This window comes from Thamnophis elegans, chromosome Z (genome assembly GCF_009769535.1).
Source record: "Thamnophis elegans isolate rThaEle1 chromosome Z, rThaEle1.pri, whole genome shotgun sequence".
Lineage (NCBI taxonomy): Eukaryota > Metazoa > Chordata > Lepidosauria > Squamata > Colubridae > Thamnophis > Thamnophis elegans.
In genome coordinates, this window is record NC_045558.1 from 112293939 (window position 1) to 112315635 (window position 21697).

Genomic DNA, 21697 nt, shown 5'->3' on the forward strand with positions numbered 1-21697 from the left:
TAAATATATATTGTACTCCCTTTCAAATAGGCAACAAAATATTTCTGGGTTTAACTCCACATCTTGCTTTACCATTGCTTTTAACCACTAACTTCTGAATAGCTAATTGGACCGACCTAAGTACTGAACCTAATTCATATATTCCTGTTTTTTTGGAATTGAGAACTACATTTCAGAAAAGGGAATCTGTATTGCTCTGGGAATCCACCTATCACATTCATTCTTGAACTAACTTCTTGGATGAAAGACTATATCTTTCCTGTTTGTTTATATCTTTCCCATTTCTCATCCTTCCTGAAAACACTGTACATTGTTGCTTGAAAGCAGAGATCCATTCTGTTACCTGTAGTCCTCAGCTTATAACCACAATTGAGTCCAATATTGTTTTATTTCTTTGGCAGTTTGCATTATTTAACATAATAAATAACAAAGTTACATGACTGCCAAGCCACTCCCATCTGGTCACATGGTTGGCAAGCCACTCCCACCCAGTCACATGGCCAGCAAGCCACTCCCACCCAGTCACATGGCCCGCAAGCCACTTCCACAAAGCAGGCCACACCGACAGAGTAGGTTCCAACCCACCACTGATCTGGATGTATAAATTCATTTAGCAATCTCTTCAGTCTTTCACCTCACGTGCCCTGACAAATGGCTCCACATGCCACCTGTGGCACACGTGCCATAGGTTCTCCATCCCGGGTATATACTGTAAGAGTTGGATTGTCTTTGCAATAGAGCCTCTCTATTATATAGCTTCTGTGTTTCTGTCTTTTGAGTTCAGGTCCCGGCTTCTGTTTCATGGATATTATATACATGTATCATGCCTTGTATTATTGCATATAAATAAGTTTCTTATATAAATGAATCCTGCTGAATTATTTACTTGTATGCTGGATGGATTGCTGCAAACGCTAACACACTTATTAGTAGAAAACGACTTCAAATATACTAATACTATAACTTTTATTTGGGCTGATTAGTGCCTTGCAGTGGCATTGCAGAAGCTCATTATATTTCAAAGAATTGGTGATATATGTGTATTTCTGTCAGAACCTCTCCATTAGGTAATTAGGAAAGAAGACCACGAGACTCCATGAATAGAAATCAAGTGTACTTTTACTAATTATAAATGATTAAAGGCATAGCGAAGCAAAGTCTGATTATTTAGGCACGAAAGCGATTGATATATAGAATAGCCCATTCCCCACCCCTTGGCATCACAGTTAAAGTCCAATCATAATTCTCCCAAGTGTCAGGTGTGAGATAACTTCAAAAGGCATCACGAAGATGGAATGTCGGTGCCGTTAGTCCTGGCGGGAACCTCCTACGCATGCGTAGTCCGACAGGCAGCTGAGCTCCAGAAACTTCCTCCAGCACAATTAGTAACCCCTCCCAAATACCATGCCCTCCCACCCCGTTTCATGGCAGTCGACGCAACAGCAAAGCAGAGGCTGACAATTTCTCTTTCATATTCAAAAAAGTCTAGAAGCTTATACCTCATTTTAAACCTGCTAATCTCTTTCATTCTTGTATTTTAAAAAAGAGGAGGGATGTTCAGACAACTGTGGAGAGCCCTGCTTAATCATACTTTTATTCCCAATCCAAAGTAATCTGATCTGCAATCTTGTGACCAGAGAAATAAGGACAAGAGATACTGGTGTCAGATAAAAGTCCTGAATATTGCTTATTAACTAAGAGTTAAAATGGATTTTTAAAAAACTTACCAAGGAAAATGTAGGAATGTTGGGGGTGGGCAGAAAAGGATTTACCACTAGGTTTTGAATTCAGAAATCTTAGAGCCATTGTGCTACTAATATATTAATGGTAAGAATAGCTCTAAAATAGATTTAAAACCATGATAAGCACTACCTTAGTTGAAGGCGTACTGCTGAGATTAGCCTACAACAAACTAATGTTATTTGAAATGTACAACCCTATAAATGATATAACATAGAAAGGTTTCTTCAAAAATAAAGCATAAAACACATCCTAACCTCACTTTCATGGAGAGTGGATTATTCATACAAAGTGATATTTTCTGCTCCTATCCTAAAGAAATAAATATTGGTCATTTTGGTTATGGAACAACTGGATAATGAAGATAAACCTATTGGTTTTTGTATTATTCATAAGGATGTTATACATGTAAATCATGTTTGGTTTCTGATGTTGTCCAATAGAAACTTTAGAGAAATAATTCCAATTCATAATTCTCACAAGTAATCTGTGATGCTAAATACAGAATACATCAATCAACTCAACTCTTCTGGGTATATCTCCCTGGAATATTTGTATAGATTGAAGATTATAACTTGGGTTATGTTGAAGGGAGACAGAAGCTAAAGAAATGCTCAGTTTGTCACAGACAATTTTTCTTTTCCAGGACAAGACTCTACAATGGAGCAACTCCAAGCAGGTAAAAATTAAAATAAGAAAATTGGAGGCAAAACAGATCATAGATGAATGATAGCTGAATGGATGGATGATTGGATGAATGTGGATGGACCAACCAGAGCGACAGGGAAGCAGGCAGGCAGACAGACGGACAGACAGATGGACAGACACACAGAGAGAGTTAATAATTTGAAATCATGATAATTTGCACTCCTGGAATATAATATAATTTTGTAATATAATTATACAACTGTTTTGATTAAATTTGTCACACTTTTTCACTTTTCCAGGGAATGCAAAGTAAAGCAGCCAAATGAATATAGGTATATTTCAAATATGATTCTTTCTCATAGCTATGTTGTTCACGTTGATAGATGGATGGATGGATGGATGGATGGATGGATGGATGGATGGATGGATGGCAACATTATGGAACTGTCACATAACATGCTCTTAAAATTGAAAATGTGTTCACCAGTTCAAAAGTGAGGGCAAAGTACTGTAGCATGACAGGGAAGAACTTCAGATTGAGAAATATGATAGTATTTATTCTATTTTGTATACTATTTGATTCTCTATAGGTCCCTGAAACTTTCAAAGGAAGAAATGTTCAATACAAGCACAGTGACTGAATTCCAGCTTTTAGGTTTTTCCGAGATCCAGGAACTTCAAACTGTATATTTTGTTATATTCTTGGCAATTTACCTGGTAGCCCTGATGGGTAATTTTCTAATTATCACTGTCATAGTCCTTAATCCCCACCTTCATACTCCTATGTACTTCTTCTTAGTAAACCTCTCTGTTGCTGACCTTGGTGCCATTTCTGTCACTATTCCCAAATCCATGACTCACACCAGAAAAATTTCCTATACTGGATGTGCTGCTCAAGTGTTTTTTCTCATCTTTTTTATGGCTGTAGATGTCTCTCTCCTCACAGTTATGGCATATGATCGATTTGTTGCTATTTGTGATCCATTACACTACACAATCATGCTGAGCAGGGAATCCTGTGTGAAAATGACAATAATTGCATGGGTCAGTGGTTTTCTCTATGGATTAGTCCATGTTGGTGGCACCTTCTCTATCACCTTTTGCTCCAATGTCATCAACCAGTTCTTTTGTGAGATCCCACAGATACTAAGGCTCTCCTGCTCTGAACTGTATCTCATAGAAATTGGGATTATAGTTTTCAGTGCCTTTCTGGTTTTCAGTTGTTTTATATTCATAATAATTTCTTATGTGCAAATCTTCAGAGCTGTAATGAAAATACCCTCCATGAAGGGAAGACAGAAAGCATTCTCTACCTGCTTGCCTCATCTAATTGTTGTCTCCTTATTTATCTGCATCTGTGCCTTTGCCTATTTGAAGCCAATCTCAAAATGTCCATCTGACTTTGACCTGGTAGCTACTGTGATTTACTGTTCTGTGCCATTTATGATGAATCCAATTATTTATAGTATAAGGAATAAAGATATCCAAACTGCTCTAGGGAAGTTCTTTAACCATCTCACCCACTGGGTGGTTTAATGTTTTCCTTCATTCACTTTCCTCAGATGTATGAGGAAGAGAGAGAATTGAGTGTAACATTGTATGTAGTGGTGGAAAGCAGGATATTAACTGAACAAACACACACACACAAACACACACACACAGTTTATTTCAGTTCAACATTCTACAGTATGTTTTCTCCAGCGTATCTATGGGTAGGCTTTGTCTCATTTTGTGTTAAACTGGTTCAATTTCTGCTGGGTGCTTCTTATACAGAAAGATTCCTGTTCAGGCTATTCCCCTACTGACCACATCTTAATGCAGGTGTGTTTCTATTAAACATGAACTTAAATCTCTTTCCAGAGAACTTCTATCTATATGTTTTAAATTCTACTCTCTACAAAACACAGTAAGTCTATTTGATATTAATTTAACCTTTATATGTCATTTTTAGACTAAACATAATTTCAATTTCCTCTGATTGTATCTTTGTACTTTAATATAAATATCACGGAATATTTTTCCTTGTATTTATTTATTAGTTTATAATATGTAATACAAAAATACGAAAGAAAATAATAAAAAAATAGGAGAGGGAAAAGGGAAGGGAAAAATGTGAGGCAAGGGGCAGAAAGAAAAGACACTGACTTTCAACTCCCTTTGGCGCAGTAGAATAAGATAATAACATCAAAAATCAACTTTTTACTTTTACATAATAATATAAACTAGCCATTTCTATAACAACAAACCTAACAAAATGATTATTAAAATCAACATTTACTTTAACATTTACTTTAACATTTATTTTAACATTTATTTTAACATTTACATTAACATTTACAACATTTAACCTTGTCATACCATAAATATCTTGTGCCAGCCAAATCTTAATTCATGGCCAATCAAGTAACCTCTTATTCTAAAAATTAACCCACTCTTTTAGCCATACCAAACAGCAAGCATCAAAATACAATTTCTCTCTGCTTTCAAATCTGGTAAACTTAAACCTCCTTTTCCTTAGCATCTTGCCATAATGTGTAAAATGTACTGAGCATCTGAGATAAGAAGCAGACTCGGAGTTAATGCAACTGATTTATTACCAATTAAGTAACAAGTACAAGACAATGTTTTGCGATCTGACAGCTCTTTTAGGCTCCCAGCTGTCAGTGTGTTAACCAATGACAACCCTTCAATTTCCTGCCTGAATACCAAACACACCTAGTCCAATCATCTTGCGACATGCTTGATTGACAGGCTAGAGTGGGACACATAGGGATGTAACATTCCTTCCACCCAGTTAGTGCAGATATAGTCTTTCAAGTAGGTGGATCTATGATGGCTCCTTCCAGAATGGCTTGGTTCTGCTGCAGCGGCCGGAGACAGTTGTCACTCAGGAACCTCCCCAGGTAGATGGAATTGATGAGTCAACGCTTCCGGAAGATTCTGCACTCCTCATGCATATGGAACTTGCAGATGAACTATCCGCCGAGAATGAGGCGGTTGTTGACAGAAGAGTAGTTAGGTCCGGGGTGCATTCTGGTCAGTATGTAGCAGGACAGCTAACAGAGGGATTTGATGGATTCCTTAGCATGACAGGAGGATACAAGTTTGTTAAGTGTTGCCCCAGCTGGTCTACATGGCGCCACTACTGACACTCATCCTTCAACTGGACCCTATAAGAACATGGTCCAGTTACCTCTATAATCTGGCCTGGAACCCATTTAGGATCCCCAATACAGTTCCTTGCAAATACCCCTTTCCCCCAGTTTCAAAATTCATGTACCACCGGAAAGGAGGATTAGAAAATTTTGGTATTAAATATTATAGATGTTTAGCTAGAATAGGATATGAGGATTTAATGTTAATGGGAGATTTTATAAATAAGTAAATGAAATGCCAGTTTATGGTTATGTATTAAATCTTGGTATATTTTATGAGGAAGGTTGTTTAAATAATCATAGTCAAATGAAAGTGGAGGTATGATGATGGTAATATAATAAATATCCGACTTAAGATATTAGAGTTAATATGAATTATATTTGATGACGGTGGAAGAGATGCACAAAAGCCTTTTGTAACCAACTGATACACTTTCTACAATATGTAAAGAAGGAGGATTTGTATGTTTTGAAAATAAAAATAAATTTTAAAAAAAGTTCGTGTACCACTAAATTGTGGTGGTGTGTCAGATTGGTAGGTGGGATGCAAACGGTCAAGTATGATATGCAGACACTGACCCATAAGAAATTAAGGTGGACTTTTCCCTGAAATAGGGCAAGGTGTGGTATGTTGCAAGAACAAGTATGTATTCAATTTTTGTTCCCATGGTCCCCCTCCCATGTGGCCTAATGCTTCTTTGGCAGATCGTTCAGCCCAGCCTTTGCTAGCCAGATGATAGGAGGCCAGTAGTGCATACCTAATACCTAAACTAGCTAGAAAAGATTAGAAAGTAGCAGAGGTCAGCTGTGGGCCATTATCATGTCTAATATGCCATGTGTTGTAAATAAATGTTGCAATGCCCAGATTGTGGATTCTGCTGTGGTGTACTGCATAGAACAGAGTTCAACCCAATTAGCAAAGACATCAAGCACTACTAGAAAAGAGTGGCCCTGGAATGGGCCCGCAAAATCTAAATGGATACAGGTCCAAGGTCCTCTTGGCATGTCTCAGTCCTTTGAAGGAGCTGTCAGTGGAGCTTGCAAGGAAGGCAAACCAGAACTCAGGTTGAGATGTTGGTATCTAATTTGGGCCACCACACATATCCCCAAGCTAAATCATTCATTCTGGCGATGCCAGGGTGACTTAAGTGTAGATGGTGCAATATTGAAGTGCATAATGGAGGTGGTACCACTACTCTAGTACCCCCTAATAAACAGTCTTTAAGTTCAGATAGTTCCATCCATCTTCTAAAATAAGGTAGGAACTCTTTGGGCAGTTGGTCAATGGGCCAACCTGGGTGAATCCATTCTAATACTTTCGATAGAATGGGGTCTTTTTTTGAATGTGCTGCAATGTCAGTTGCAGGCAGAGGCAGCTCCAGGTCATCAATAAATAGTATGGTGCTTGCAGGAGCAGGGCCTTCGGGCAGAACAGGAAGCAGACAACAGCTTAATGTATCCGCATAACCCAATTGCTTCCCAGGTCTGTATTCCACACGGTATGACTATGCCGCAAGGAATTCAATTCACTGCAACATTTATGATGATAGTATAGCAGGTGTAGGTTGGTCATCGACTAAAATACTTAGAAGGGGTTTATGGTCCATTTGTAGGAGGAATAAATGGCCATATAAATAGTGGTAGAATTGTTTGATGGAGGCTAAGATGAATGGCAGGGATTCATTATATTGCATTAGAATGGCAGATGTCAAAAGGGATATGACAGCCATGAACGCATGTTCCTCGCAGCTGTCCCACCTCCATGACATAAAGCTATCAAGCAGTCTGTGATGGAAGCTTTATGGGGTAAAAAATAGGATAAAAATTGAGCAAGCCCAGGAAGGTTTGTAGTTCAGATCTATTAGTGGGAGCTGGTGCATTCTTTATGCAGTCGTGGAGCGACCCACGACTGTGTATCCACCCCCAGGACCATCTCCGGGCCGTCAGGATGCTGCAGCTGCGGATTGCGGAGGTTTGGGCGATTCTGGCAGTTTCCGTGCTGCTTCATTTGCATCAGCTGTTCGGTGGCGAGGGGGGGGAATATCAATTTGGTGGCAGTGGCATCGTATTTTGGCATCTCCATCGCCTCCCCCACCCCTGCCCCCCGTTTGCCTACAGGGGGATTGTGGAACTGGGGAGACCACCCCTGGAATTTGCAGACCTGGACGATCCCATGGCTGGTCACGAACTGCAGTGAGGTGACACGAGGCTGGATCCAGGCGGTTGTAACCGCCTCCCTTCGGGAGGGGAACTTCCCCGCCGCACTGAAAGCGGCGGTGGTGAGACCCCTCCTGAAGAAATCATCCTTGGATCCAGCTGTTCTTAATAGCTATCGCCCAGTCTCCAACCTTCCCTTCTTGGGGAAGGTTGTTGAGAAGGTGGTGGCCTTCCAGCTCCAACGGTCCTTGGAGGAAGCAAACTACCTAGACCCCTTCCAGTCAGGCTTCAGACCCGGTTACAGCACAGAAACCGCTTTGGTCGCATTGATTGATGATCTCTGGAGAGCCAGAGATGAAGGACATCCCTCCATCCTGGTCCTCCTTGACCTCTCAGCGGCTTTCGATACCATCGACAATGGTATCCTTCTGCGACGACTGCGGGAGGTGGGAGTGGGAGGCACCGTGTTACGGTGGTTCTCCTCCTACCTCTCGGACAGGTCGCAGTCGGTGTTAGTGGGGGGGCAGAGATCGTCCCCTAGGCCCCTAAATTATGGGGTGCCTCAGGGTTCGGTCTTATCCCCCCTACTATTCAACATCTACATGAAACCGCTGGGAGAGATCATCCGCAGGCACGGGATTAGATACCATCAATATGCGGACGATACTCAATTGTATCTGTCCGCCCCGTGCCAACTCAATGAAGCGGTGGATGTGATGGGCCGGGGCCTTGAGGCCGTTATGGACTGGATGAGGGTTAACAAGCTTGTGCTCAACCCAGAAAAGACCGAGTGGCTGTTGTGTTTTCCTCCCAAAGATTTGACTAATATTCCATCACTCAGGCTGGGAGGTCAAATTTTACACCCCTCAGAGAGGGTTTGCAACTTGGGAGTCCTCCTGGATCCACAGCTGTCATTTGACCACCACCTAACGGCTGTGACCAGGGGGGCATTCGCCCAGGTTCGCCTGGTGCGCCAGTTGCGACCCTACCTGAATCGGGAGGCTCTCACAACAGTCACTCGGGCCCTTGTGATCTCTAGGCTGGAATACTGCAATGTGCTCTACATGGGGCTGCCCTTGAAGAGCATCCGGCGACTTCAGCTAGTGCAGAACGCAGCCGCGCGAGTGATTGCGGGTGCACCTCGATTCACCCGCATAACACCTATCCTCCGCGAGCTGCGCTGGCTGCCTGTCGATCTCCGGATGCGCTTCAAGGTGCTATTAATCACCCATAAAGCCCTACATGGCAGTGGATCTGGATACTTGAGAGACCGCCTTCTGCCAATTACATCCCTGCGACCAATAAGATCCCATAGACTAGGCCTCCTCCATATCCCATCGGCCAGCCAGTGTCGGCTGGCAACCACAAGGAGGAGGGCCTTCTCAGCAGTAGCCCCGACCCTTTGGAACGAGCTCCCCGTAGAGATTCGTACCCTCTCCACCGTCCAGGCCTTCCGCATAGCCTTGAAGAACTGGCTCGCCCGTCAGGCCTGGGGATAAGGATAGTTGCCCCTCCCGAATGATGAATGTATGTTGCCTACCATTTTATTATAAGTTTCTATCTTGATGTATGTATTCCCCTTCCCCGGTTTTATGTGAGCCGCCCTGAGTCCCCTCAGGGAAAAGGGCGGCCTACAAATTCTAATAAAACTGTAAAACTCTAGCTTTTAATTTAGATTGGGATGGATGAATTCCATGAGCATCAATATGGAAGCCCAGGAATTCCATGGGGATTACTCCAAAATGACATTTAGATTTTTTTTCTTTAAACCCTTCTCTTTAAAACGCTGAAGAACAGATCTTAACTTATGTAGCAGTTCTTTCTTATTATTATTAGCAGCTTTAAGTACATCATCAAAGTAGGATAAGACCCCAGGAATCCCATGCAGTGTTCTTTCCATAATACTTTGAAAAATTCTGGGCGCAACACAGACTCCAAACTGGAGTCTGCAGCACCAGAATGCCCCACGATGGGTGACGATCATCTGAGCATCAGCCGTCGCATCATCCACTGTTAATTACTGATAAGCTTGAGCTAAGTCAAGCTTATCAAAAAAATTTCCTTGGCCCAGCGATTGCAGCATATGCTGCACCACGGGAACCGGATAAGGGTGTGCTTGCAAGGTTTTATTTATCATCGCCTTATAGTCAGCGCAGATCCTAATGGATCCTTCCAACTTCATTGGTATCACTATAGGGGTTTCCCACCTTGAATAATCTATGGGCTCTAATATCCCTTGTTTTAACAATTTATCAAACTGCATCTATTTTAGCTTGCAAGGCAAAAAGAATTCTTCTCACTTTAAGGCGGATTGGCATGACGCTAGGATCTAAGTCAAAAGAAATAGGAGACCCGTTATATTTACCTAAGGAATCATTAAATACCTCACAGAATTCTTTGGTGAGGTCATTGAATTCTCCTGTATCCAATATTGAGTGAAATCCCGTTATCTCTAACTGCAAAGCCTCGAACAAATCTAACCCTAGTAGAGTGGCTAAGGGGTTTGCCATCATGACCATAGGCAAATTGCCTTTAAATTGGCCATTCTCTACCAAAAATTTACCGCTTCCTTTAAGAGGAATTGGGTTATTTTGGTAATCTTTTAAAATGCAAGGGCATTTCTCCAGGCGCTTTTCTGGGAACGTTGGTACCAGCCACTTGAGGGTGTCTCATGCAATAATGGATTTCACGTATCCGGTGTCAATCTTCATTTCACAAGCCCCCCCCCTCAATTCGGACGGTGATGTACTTCTTTCTGCTGCCCGTAGTGGCAGACGCAGTGTTGATGGCTTCATCTTCCTCCACAACTGGGTCAATGGCATAGCAGTCATCAGTGGTTCTAGATGCCCGGCAATTAACAGGCTTGCCACCAGCATGGTTAAATTGTTTAACAGCAATATCTGATGGAGGCAGGGTGCCCTACACACATAGTCAAGGTGCACCGTTTTATTGCAGTATCGACAAACCGCTGTCTTGAACTGGCAGGATGACCGTAAGTGGTTTCCTCTGCAACTGAGGCAGCCTGCCTGAAGTAAATTAGCCAGGAGTCTCCTTCTACTTGTGGTACTTAGGTTCAGCTGGCTCACCTCTTCAGGTAGCCAGAAATCTTCATTCCCATCCACCTCTTGTTGATTCACCGTAGGAGGTGGAACAGGTGGATTATGGAAAGATTGATATTTCTTAATCTCGGCAGCTGATTGACCAGATTGTTTGGCTGCTCGTGCTTCAGCCATGGCTATGAATAAATGTTTCAATGGGCTAGTAACCGGCATTGTAAAGGAGGGTCTTTCACTCTGCATCCAGATCAGGGAATTCACAGTGAATGGTGGCATTTCTTAAAATTGCCACATATTGGCCCACAGTTTCAGTCTCCCATTGAATACACTGGCAGAAAGCATACCGCCTGGCAAAACGGGAAGGTTTTGGAGTGTAGTGCCCTTTTAGTTTTGCTAATAATGTGTCCCTAAGGCACTGTAAAAACTTTAGCTGGGGCGGCTAAAGCTCGGGCTGTAGCAAACATCTCTGGCCTGCATAAGTTAAGAAAGTACCCCCTTCTTCTTCCATCCGAAATATCTTTAAAGTCGTTTGTGAATAGGAAGCATTCGAATCATTCAATAAACGATTCCCAAGATTCTCTCTCAGGCATGAAAGCAGACAATGGGGTTGTAGCTGCCATAGTACTTAAATCAGATATTTAGACTGTTTCTTGAAGTAACACTCTTATTTGAGAGGGACCTTTTCCTCAGGATCCCACCTTCGTCGCCAAGTAAAATGTACTGAGCGTCTGAGATAAGAAGCAGACTTGGGGTTAATGCAACCAATTTATTACCAACTAAGTAACAAGAACAAGACAATGTTTTGCAATCTGTCAGCTCTTTTATATTCCCAGCTATCAGTGCGTTAACCAATTTCCCGCCTGAATGCAAAACGCACCCAGTCCAATCATCTTGCCACATGCTTGATTGACAGGCTAGGGCTGGACATGTAGGGACATAACAATTTGTATCTGATTCTTGATTTTTTTTCTCCCTTGCCATATAAACTTGGAGATATCCATCTGCCATGGATATCAGTTTAAATGGAGTATCAGTTCTTCTTCAGTTATTTAATAACATAATGAATGATATATAACAAGGGAGAGGGATACCTCCAACTTGGAAAGAAGCTAATATCATGTTATTACCAAATACCAGAAAGGACAGTTTCAAGAAGGCTCCACATCCTTTTGCATTATTGAGGTGACCTTGAGGACACAGATAAACCTCCAACTGGTCTTAACAACTCTATAAAAGAATGCAAATGACCAGCTATCTGTAAGAAGTATAAATCCTTCCCTACCATCTAATCAGAGCTGAAGAAGCTTCTTTTTTAAAGAAAAAACTTTTTTATTTTCCATTTTCACAACATATAATCACATGTATACTATTACATAGCCAATGCCATATTGTACTAATTATTAATTACATCAGTTCATCTTGCCATCAACTCCAGGGGGGGAGGGGGCAAAGAAAAAAAAGGGAAATAAAAAAAATGAAAACCAATTATTGGCTTTTCTGCTCTCCATACACCCTGTTTGTGCCTTATCCACCCCTTTCTTCTGCCTGTCTCCTCTCCCTCCCTACTTCCTTTCTTCCCTCCATCATCCTTTTCTACTCTACTTCCCCTTTCTTTCCCCTCTCTCCTCTCTCCTCTCTCCTCTTTCCACTCCTCATTATTCTCTTCATCTCCCCCCCTTTCCCTCTCTCCTATCCCTCTCTTCCTATCTTTCTTCTCTCCTCTGCTTCCCATTCTTCCTCTCATTCAGTTGGTGTATTTCAGCTTCTGAGCAAACTCCATTCTGTGTTGATGGTATTTATACTTCCATTTCAATATACATGACATATCTTGGTTTTAAAGAGAAAATAAGAGAAAACAGTATACATGTACAATCATATTATTTTAAAACCTAACACCCCTCCTCAAGCCTAATATGCTTCCCTCCCTCCCACCCTGCCCCCCAGCCTCTCCCAACCTTCCCTCCCCTGACTTCCCAGAACTAATACACGGTATAAGTCTTTAACAAAAACAGTTTAAAATATGTTTCAAAAAAGAATAAGAAATTAATAACATCTTTAAATTGAACAGCTTCTCCTTGCTAGGCTAACACTAAACAATTTATATCCTTCCTAATCTTAATCATACGCTATCTGGAATTTCTTAGTCCCATATTTATTTTGAGTATAATCAATCCATTTTTTCCAGTCTCGTTTATATCTCTCGTTTGAGTAGTCCTTAAGATATGCAGATATTTTAGCCATCTCGGCTAAATTTGTGACTTTCAATGTCCATTCTTGAATAGTAGGCAAATCTTCCTTCTTCCAGTATTGTGCCACCAACAATCTAGCTGCAGTTATTAAGTGCAAAATCAAGTTAATCTCTACAGCTGTACAATCAGTAATTATACCTAACAAAAATAACTGGGAGGTAAACTTTATCCTTTTTTTAAGAACATTTTGTATAATCCACCATATTTTTATCCAAAATGCCTTAACCTTTTTGCAGGTCCACCATATATGAAAATATGTAGTGTCCCTAGAGTCACATCTCCAACACTTAGGTTGTAAATTCAGATACATAGAAGCCAACTTTTTAGGATCTAAATGCCATCTATAAAACATCTTGTAAAAAGTTTTCTCTCAAGTTTTGGGCTTGTGTAAATTTTATGTTTCTTACCCAAATCCTTTCCCATGTATCCAGCATTATTGGTTCTTCAATATTTTGAGCTCACTTTATCATACAATCTTTAACTAATTCTGTTTCGGAGTCCATCTGTATTAATACATTATATAGTCTTTTTATATCACCGAAATGTTTTATACTGAACTTCATCCTTAACAGTGTTATAATCCTTATAGCTTCTTCCTCAGTTTTAGTGATTAATGCTATGTCATCAGCGAACAATAGCAACAATGAAATCACACCATCACTTTCTTTTTTAAACAAACATGGATCAGCCATTCCAGTTTTGAAACCTACCTTCGTTAACTCTCTAACTATACATTGATTCCATTCATATCCTATTTGCTTCAAGCCATACAGACTCTTTTTCAACCTCCAGCAAACCATTTTTCCAGTGTTTAACCTTAAAGGCTTCTTTAAATATAAAGTATGTTGCAACGGTGCATGGAGATATGTCGTCTCAACATCTAAATGATTCACTACATATCCATGCTTAGCTGCCCAAACTAATGATGCATGTAATGTTATAGCCTTTAAACTAGGTGCAAATACCTCATCATAGTCATTGGCTAACTGATCAAACCCTTGTGCAACTAACCTGGCTTTTTGGGTAACAGTCCCCTCTACATTTATTTTAATCTTGTAGATCCATTTACATCCTATGGCATGTTTACCTGGGGGTAACCTTACATTTTCATATACCTCTAACTTTTATAAGGATTTCAGTTCCTTTTCCATTGCTGTTTTCCAAACTATCTGCTCCTCCTTAGGATACAGGGTTAATTCATGATAAGTAGCAGGAACTTTATCTACGATATGCAATAGTAGCTTGGTATCTGTCAGGTGGTTGTGTTACATGGGTTGAATGTCTAGGCAACTCAGGGCTCACCAGTGGACTCTCCTATTTCACCTGCTCCCATTCTTCTAGTTCCTCCTGTACCTGTACTTCCTCTTTAATTGCTGGTTTTACTATTTCATCACTAGGGACTACCTGGGTGTTGATAATTACATCATCAGTTGGTTCTAATTTATTCCACCCCACGTGTTCTATAAACTTAACACTAGCACTACAGTGAAACTTAGTTATGCCTTTCTCCCAAAATCTAAACCTTCTATGGTTGGCCTCGTAACCTACGAAAAATAACTATGCTAAGTTCTATGTTGCCCTTTCAGTCTCCCTTGTGATGGAATATGTACCTATGCTGGGGCTCCAAATGTATGTAGGTAATTCAAATCTAATTTTCTGCCATGCCACCTGAATGGCAATTCACTGGTTGTTGTATTCACCACATTATTTAAAATATGGTTACTACACATCATAGCTTCACCCCACAATGTTTCCGGCAAACCTGAATCAGATATCATAGTTCAAGTCATGGCCTGTAATGTTTGCCCCCTTCATTCTACAAACGAGTTATGTTGTCGCCTTTACGGAGTAGAATGTTTGTGCTCGATTCCAGCTGTTCTTAACATTGTTTGGAATTTATAATTGGTAAACTCCATCCCATTATCAGTAACTACAGTAATAACCTTGAAAATCTGCTATCTTCTGGGCATCATTATCGTTATCTAGATTCCAAGCAGTTACATCCAGTGGATTCTGTACAGCACCCATAAACCTTCCATACGTGGGGGTAGATTGCATTTCATAGACCAGGAAACATAGTTTGTTCCATCCAATGGGGTTATCATCGATAGGCTTGTTGATAGATCACTCGCCATCTTCTCCAGGATAGTAACAATCACTACAATAAATAGCTGTCTGTATGCAGTATTGTGTATCAACACCAAATCTCCTTTAGCTACATCTGGTACCACTCTGGGCCCATAATCAGTATTAGGTAAGCTCCCGGTTGGGAGAGTGAGTACGTTCAGCAAAGCATTGAGAGAGTTGTGTTGGAGAACACACAAACCAGCATATAGAGACACTGCAGTTTAAATGGCTTTTACTTTCATGGAAATAGAGGTATCAGAGTCCATCAAACAGTTGAAGTCATACACGGATAAGATAGTCATCAATGTCTTTCAGTTAAGGGATAATCCAAATAACATAGTCCAGTATCATATAAACAGTCCAGTACACAAAGTTTGCTAACAGTTGCAAAACTTATAATAGCTCACGGCACTCAGATCAGATCAGCCCAGTATCTAACAAACAGAGAACTAACAGTCATTCTGGCTCCCTCCTATGGCTGATTGAGGAAAACAGCAACCAATCACATTTTACAGTATGATTTAAAGAAACAGGTATAGCATTGTTACATGATTTATATATTGCCAACCCAACCATTAGATTACATTCCTAAACTCTATTCCTTTGGCAAGGTGGAGTCTAGAAAACTGTTAACCCTGAATACTTAACTTGTTGAGAAGAAACTACCAGTATCTGAAGAAGAAGGCATTACAAAATACAAAGAGAAACTTGAAGAGTGGAAGAAAGAACAAATGATGTTGATTGAAAGGGAGCAATACACTTGGCAGTAAACAGAGTCTCATCCCATCTTATAACTTATACAGATATGGCCTATCCACAGATTATTTTTTTTGACCAAATGAATTCTGGTTTGGTCAGAACATCGTTTTGAGTGCTCCGGAGGCTTCAGGGAAGCTCATGAAGCCTCCGGAAGGCCTCCAGGGGGGCGGGGAAGGCTCTTTTCGCTCTCCCCAGGCTTCTATAAAGCCTTTGGAGCCTTGAGAGGGCGGAAAGAGCATTTAAAAAATGGGGGCAGCACCTGTAGGGTGTGCATGTGCACTGGGGGGGGGTCACACATTGCAACCTGCGCTACCCCCACTTATGGCACACGAGCCAAAAAAGGTTCACCATCTCTGGTATATACAAATCAGCCAAGCTAAGCCATGCTGGAGCCTGGGGAGAGTGAAAAATAGCTTCAAAAAATGGCGAATTCAGCTGGCCAGCGCGCGCATGCGCGGTAACCAGCTGACAGGGCAGCGCCTCGCATGTCCTGACAAATGGCTCCCACGTGCTACCTGTGGCACACATTCCATAGGTTCTCCATCCCGGGTATATACTGTAAGAGTTGTTTTGTCTTTGCAATAGAGCCTCTGTATTATATAGCTTCTGTGTTTCTGTCTTTTGAGTTCAGATCCCGGCTTCTGCTACATGGGTATTATATATATGCATCATGCTTTGTATTATTGCATATAAATAAGTTTCTTATATAAATGAATCCTGCTGAATTATTTACTTGTGTGCTGGATGGATTGCTGCAAACGCTAACACACTTATTAGTAGAAAAAGACTTCAAATATACTAATGCTATAACTTTTATTTGGGCTGGTTAGTGCCTTGCAATGGCATTGCAGAAGCTCATTATATTTCAAAGAATTGGTGATATATGTGTATTTCTCTTTCATATTCAGAAAAGTCTAGAAGCTTATACCTCATTTTAAACCTGCTAATCTCTTTCATTCTTGTATTTTAAAAAAGAGGAGGGATGTTCAGACAACTGTGGAGAGCCCTGCTTTATCATACTTTTATTCCCAATCCAAAATAATCTGATTTGCAATCTTGTGACCAGAGAAATAAGGACAAGAGATACTGGTGTCAGATAAAAGTCCTGAATATTGCTTATTAACTAAGAGTTAAAATGGATTTTTTAAAAACTTACCAAAGAAAATGTAGGAATATGGGGGGGGGGGCAGAAAAGGATTTACCACAAGGTTTTGAATTCAGAAATCTTAGAGCCATTGTGCTACTAATATATTAATGGTAAGAATAGCTCTAAAATACATTTAAAAACATGATAAGCAGTGCCTTAGTTAAAGGCATAATGGACTGCTGAGATTAGCCTACATCAAACTAATGTTATTTGAGATATAACATAGAAATGTTTCTTCAAAAATAAAGCATAAAACACATCACTTTCATGGAGTGTGGATTATTCATACAAAGTGATATTTTCTGCTCCTATCCTAAAGAAATAAATATTGGTCATTTTCGTTATGGAACAACTGGATAATGAAGATAAACCTGTTGGTTTTTTATTCTTCATAAGGATGTTATACATGTAAATCATGTTTGGTTTCTGATATTGTCCAATAGAAACTTTAGAGAAATAATTCCAATTCATAATTCTCACAAGTAATCTGTGATGCTAAATACAGATTACATCAATCAACTCAACTCTTCTGGGTATATCTCCCTGGAATATTTGTATAGATTGAAGATTATAACTTGGGTTATGTTGAAGGGAGACAGAAGCTAAAGAAATGCTCAGTTTGTCACAGAGAATTTTTCTTTTCCAGGACAAGACTCTACAATGGAGCAACTCCAAGCAGGTAAAAATTAAAATAAAAAAATTGGAAGCAAAACAGATCATAGATGAATGATAGTTAGCTGAATGGATGGATGATTGGATAAATGTGGATGGACCAACCAGAGCGACAGGGAAGCAGGCAGGCAGACAGACGGACAGACAGATGGACAGACACACAGAGAGAGTTAATAATTTGAAATCATGATAATTTGCACTCCTGGAATATAATATAATTTTGTAATATAATTATACAACTGTTTTGATTAAATTTGTCACACTTTTTCACTTTTCCAGGGAATGCAAAGTAAAGCAGCCAAATGAATATAGGTATATTTCAAATATGATTCTTTCTGATAGCTATGTTGTTCACGTTGATAGATGGATGGATGGATGGATGGATGGATGGATGGATGGATGGATGAATAGATGGATGGATGGCAACATTATGGAACTGTCACATAACATGCTCTTAAAATTGAAAATGTGTTCACCAGTTCAAAAGTGAGGGCAAAGTACTGTAGCATGACAGGGAAGAACTTCAGATTGAGAAATATGATAGCATTTATTCTATTTTGTATACTATTTGATTCTCTATAGGTCCCTGAAACTTTCAAAGGAAGAAATGTTCAATACAAGCACAGTGACTGAATTCCAGCTTCTAGGTTTTTCCGAGATCCAGGAACTTCAAACTGTATATTTTGTTATATTCTTGGCAATTTACCTGGTAGCCCTGATGGGTAATTTTCTAATTATCACTGTCATAGTCCTTAATCCCCACCTTCATACTCCTATGTACTTCTTCTTAGTAAACCTCTCTGTTGCTGACCTTGGTGCCATTTCTGTCACTATTCCCAAATCCATGACTCACACCAGAAAAATTTCCTATACTGGATGTGCTGCTCAAGTGTTTTTTCTCATCTTTTTTATGGCTGTAGATGTCTCTCTCCTCACAGTTATGGCATATGATCGATTTGTTGCTATTTGTGATCCATTACACTACACAATCATGCTGAGCAGGGAATCCTGTGTGAAAATGACAATAATTGCATGGGTCAGTGGTTTTCTCTATGGATTAGTCCATGTTGGTGGCACCTTCTCTATCACCTTTTGCTCCAATGTCATCAACCAGTTCTTTTGTGAGATCCCACAGATACTAAGGCTCTCCTGCTCTGAACTGTATCTCATAGAAATTGGGATTCTAGTTTTCGGTGCCTTTCTGGTTTTCGGTTGTTTTATATTCATAATAATTTCTTATGCGCAAATCTTCAGAGCTGTAATGAAAATACCCTCCATGAAGGGAAGACAGAAAGCATTCTCTACCTGCTTGCCTCATCTAATTGTTGTCTCCTTGTTTATCTGCATCTGCACCTTTGCCTATTTGAAGCCAATCTCAAAATGTCCATCTGATTTTGACCTGGTAATTACTATGATTTACTGTTCTGTGCCATTTATGATGAATCCAATTATTTATAGTATAAGGAATAAAGATATCCAAACTGCTCTAGGGAAGTTCTTTAGCCATCTCACCCTCTTGGTGGTTTAATGTTTTCCTTCATTCACTTTCCTCAGATGTATGTGGAAGAGAGAGAATTGAGTGTAACATTGTATGTAGTGGTGGAAAGCAGGATATTAACTGAACAAACACACACACACAAACACACACACACAGTTTATTTCAGTTCAACATTCTACAGTATGTTTTCTCCAGCGTATCTATGGGTAGGCTTTGTCTCATTTTGTGTTAAACTGGTTCAATTTCTGCTGGGTGCTTCTTATACAGAAAGATTCCTGTTCAGGCTATTCCCCTACTGACCACATCTTAATACAGGCGTGTTTCTATTAAATATGAACTTAAATGTCTTTCCAGAGAACTTCTATCTATATGTTTTAAACTCTACTATCTACAAAACACAACAAGTCTATGTTAATTTAACCTTTATAAGCCACTTTTAAACTAAATGTAATTTCATTTCAATTTCCTCCGATTGTATCTTTGTACCTTAATATAAATATCACAGAATATTTTTAATTGTATTTATTTGTTTATAATATGTAATACAAAAATATGAAAGAAAATAATAGAAAAATAGGAGAGGGAAAAGGGGAGGGGAAAATGTGAGGCAAGGGACAGAAAGAAAAGGCACTGACTTTCAACTCCCTTTGGTGCAGTAGAATAAGATAATAACATCAAACTCAACTTTTTACTTTTACATAATAATATAAACTATCCATTTCTATAACAACAAACATAACAAAATGATTATTAAAATCAACATTTACTTTAACCTTGTCATACCATAAATATCTTGTGCCAGCCAAATCTTAATTCATGGCCATTTAAATCAAGTAACCTCTTATTTTGAAGATTAACTCACTCTTTTAGCTATACCAAACAGCAAGCATCAAAATACACTATCTTTCTGCTTTCAAATCCAGTAAACCTAAACCTCCTTTTCCTTAGCATCTTGCCATAATGTGTAAAATGTACTGAGCGTCTGAGGTAAGAAGCAGACTCGGAGTTAATGCAACTGATTTATTACCAACTAAACAACAAGAACAAGACATACTCCCAGCTGTCAGCGTGTTAACCAATGACAACCCTCCAATTTCCTGCCTGAATGCAAAATGTGCCTAGTCCAATCATCTTGCGACATGCTTGATTGACCGGCTAGGGTGGGTCACATAGGGATGTAACACTCCTTCCACCCAGTTAGTGCAGATATAGTCTTTCAAGTAGGTGGGTCTATGATGGCTTCTTCCAGAACGTCTTGGTTCTGCTGCAGCAGCTGGTGACAGTTGTCGCTCAGGCACCTCCCCGGTGAATGGAATGGACGAGTCAAGGCCTCTGGAAGATTCCACCCACCCCATGTGTCTGGAACTTGCAGATGAACTATCTGGCGAGAACGAGGCAGTTGTTGACGGACCAATAGTTACGTCCGGGTGCATTCTGGTCAGTATGTAGCAGGACAGGTAACAGTGGGATTTGATGGACTCCTTAGCACAAAAGGAGGATACAAGTTAATTGCCGCAGCTGGTCTACATGGCACCGCCACTGATGGCCATCCTCCAACTGGACCCTATAAGAACATGTTCCGGTTACCTGTATAATCTGGCCTGGAACCCATTTAGGATCTCCAATACAGTTCCTTGCAAATACCTCTTCCCCCATTTTAAAAGTTCATGTACCAACGGAAAGAAGGATTAGAAAATTTTGGTATTAAACATTATGGATGTTTAGCTAGAATGTATGAGGATTTAATGTTAATGGAGGATTTTATAAATAAGTAAATGAAATGCCAGTATGTGGCTATGTTTTAAATCTTGGTAAATTTTATGATGGACATTTAAATAATCATAGTCAAATAAAAGTGGGGGTATGATGATGGTAATATAATAAATATCCGAGTGAAGATATTAGTGTTAATATGAATTAAATTTGATGACGGTGGAAGAGATGCACAAAAGCCTTTTGTAACCAACTGATACACTTTCTAAAGTATGTAAAGAAGGAGGATTTGTATGTTTGTTTTGAAAATAAAAATATATTTAAAACAAAGTTTGTGTACCACTAAATTGTGGTGGTGTGTCAGATTGGTAGGTGGGATGCAAATGGTCAAGTACTGTGTGCAGACACTGACCGATAAGAAATTCAGGTAGACTTTTCCCCGAAATAGGGCAAGGTGTGGTATGTTGCGATAACAAGTATGTATTCAATTTTTGTTCCCATGGTCCCCCTCCCATGTTGCCTAATGTTCTTTGGCAGATCGTACAGCTCGTTCAGCCCAGCCTTTGCTAGCCAGATGATAGGAGGCCAGTAGTGCATGCCTAATACCTAAACTAGCTAGAAAAGATTAGAAAGTAGCAGAGGTCAGCTGTGGGCCATTATCGTGTCTAGTATGCCGTGTGTTGTAAATAAATGTTGCAATACCCGGATTGTGGATTCTGCTGTGGTGTACTGCATAGAACAGAGTTCAACCCAATTAGCAAAGGCATCAACCACTA

General features: G+C 40.0%; 2 protein-coding genes across 2 annotated transcripts; both read left to right on the top strand.

Annotated features, from left to right (window-relative positions):
• The first annotated feature begins 2988 nt into the window (after positions 1 to 2988).
• On the top strand, positions 2989 to 5836 carry LOC116521506 (olfactory receptor 14A16-like). Its single transcript, XM_032236171.1, has 2 exons — positions 2989 to 3897; positions 5804 to 5836. Exons 1-2 carry the CDS (start codon positions 3004 to 3006, stop codon positions 5834 to 5836), a joined length of 927 nt encoding a protein of 308 aa, XP_032092062.1. The 5' UTR covers positions 2989 to 3003.
• Positions 5837 to 18302: 12466 nt separating this feature from the next.
• LOC116521507 (olfactory receptor 14A16-like) lies at positions 18303 to 19238 on the top strand. The gene has a single exon (XM_032236172.1). The coding sequence runs from the start codon at positions 18318 to 18320 to the stop codon at positions 19236 to 19238; it is 921 nt and encodes a 306-aa protein (XP_032092063.1). The 5' UTR covers positions 18303 to 18317.
• The last annotated feature ends 2459 nt before the right edge of the window (positions 19239 to 21697 follow it).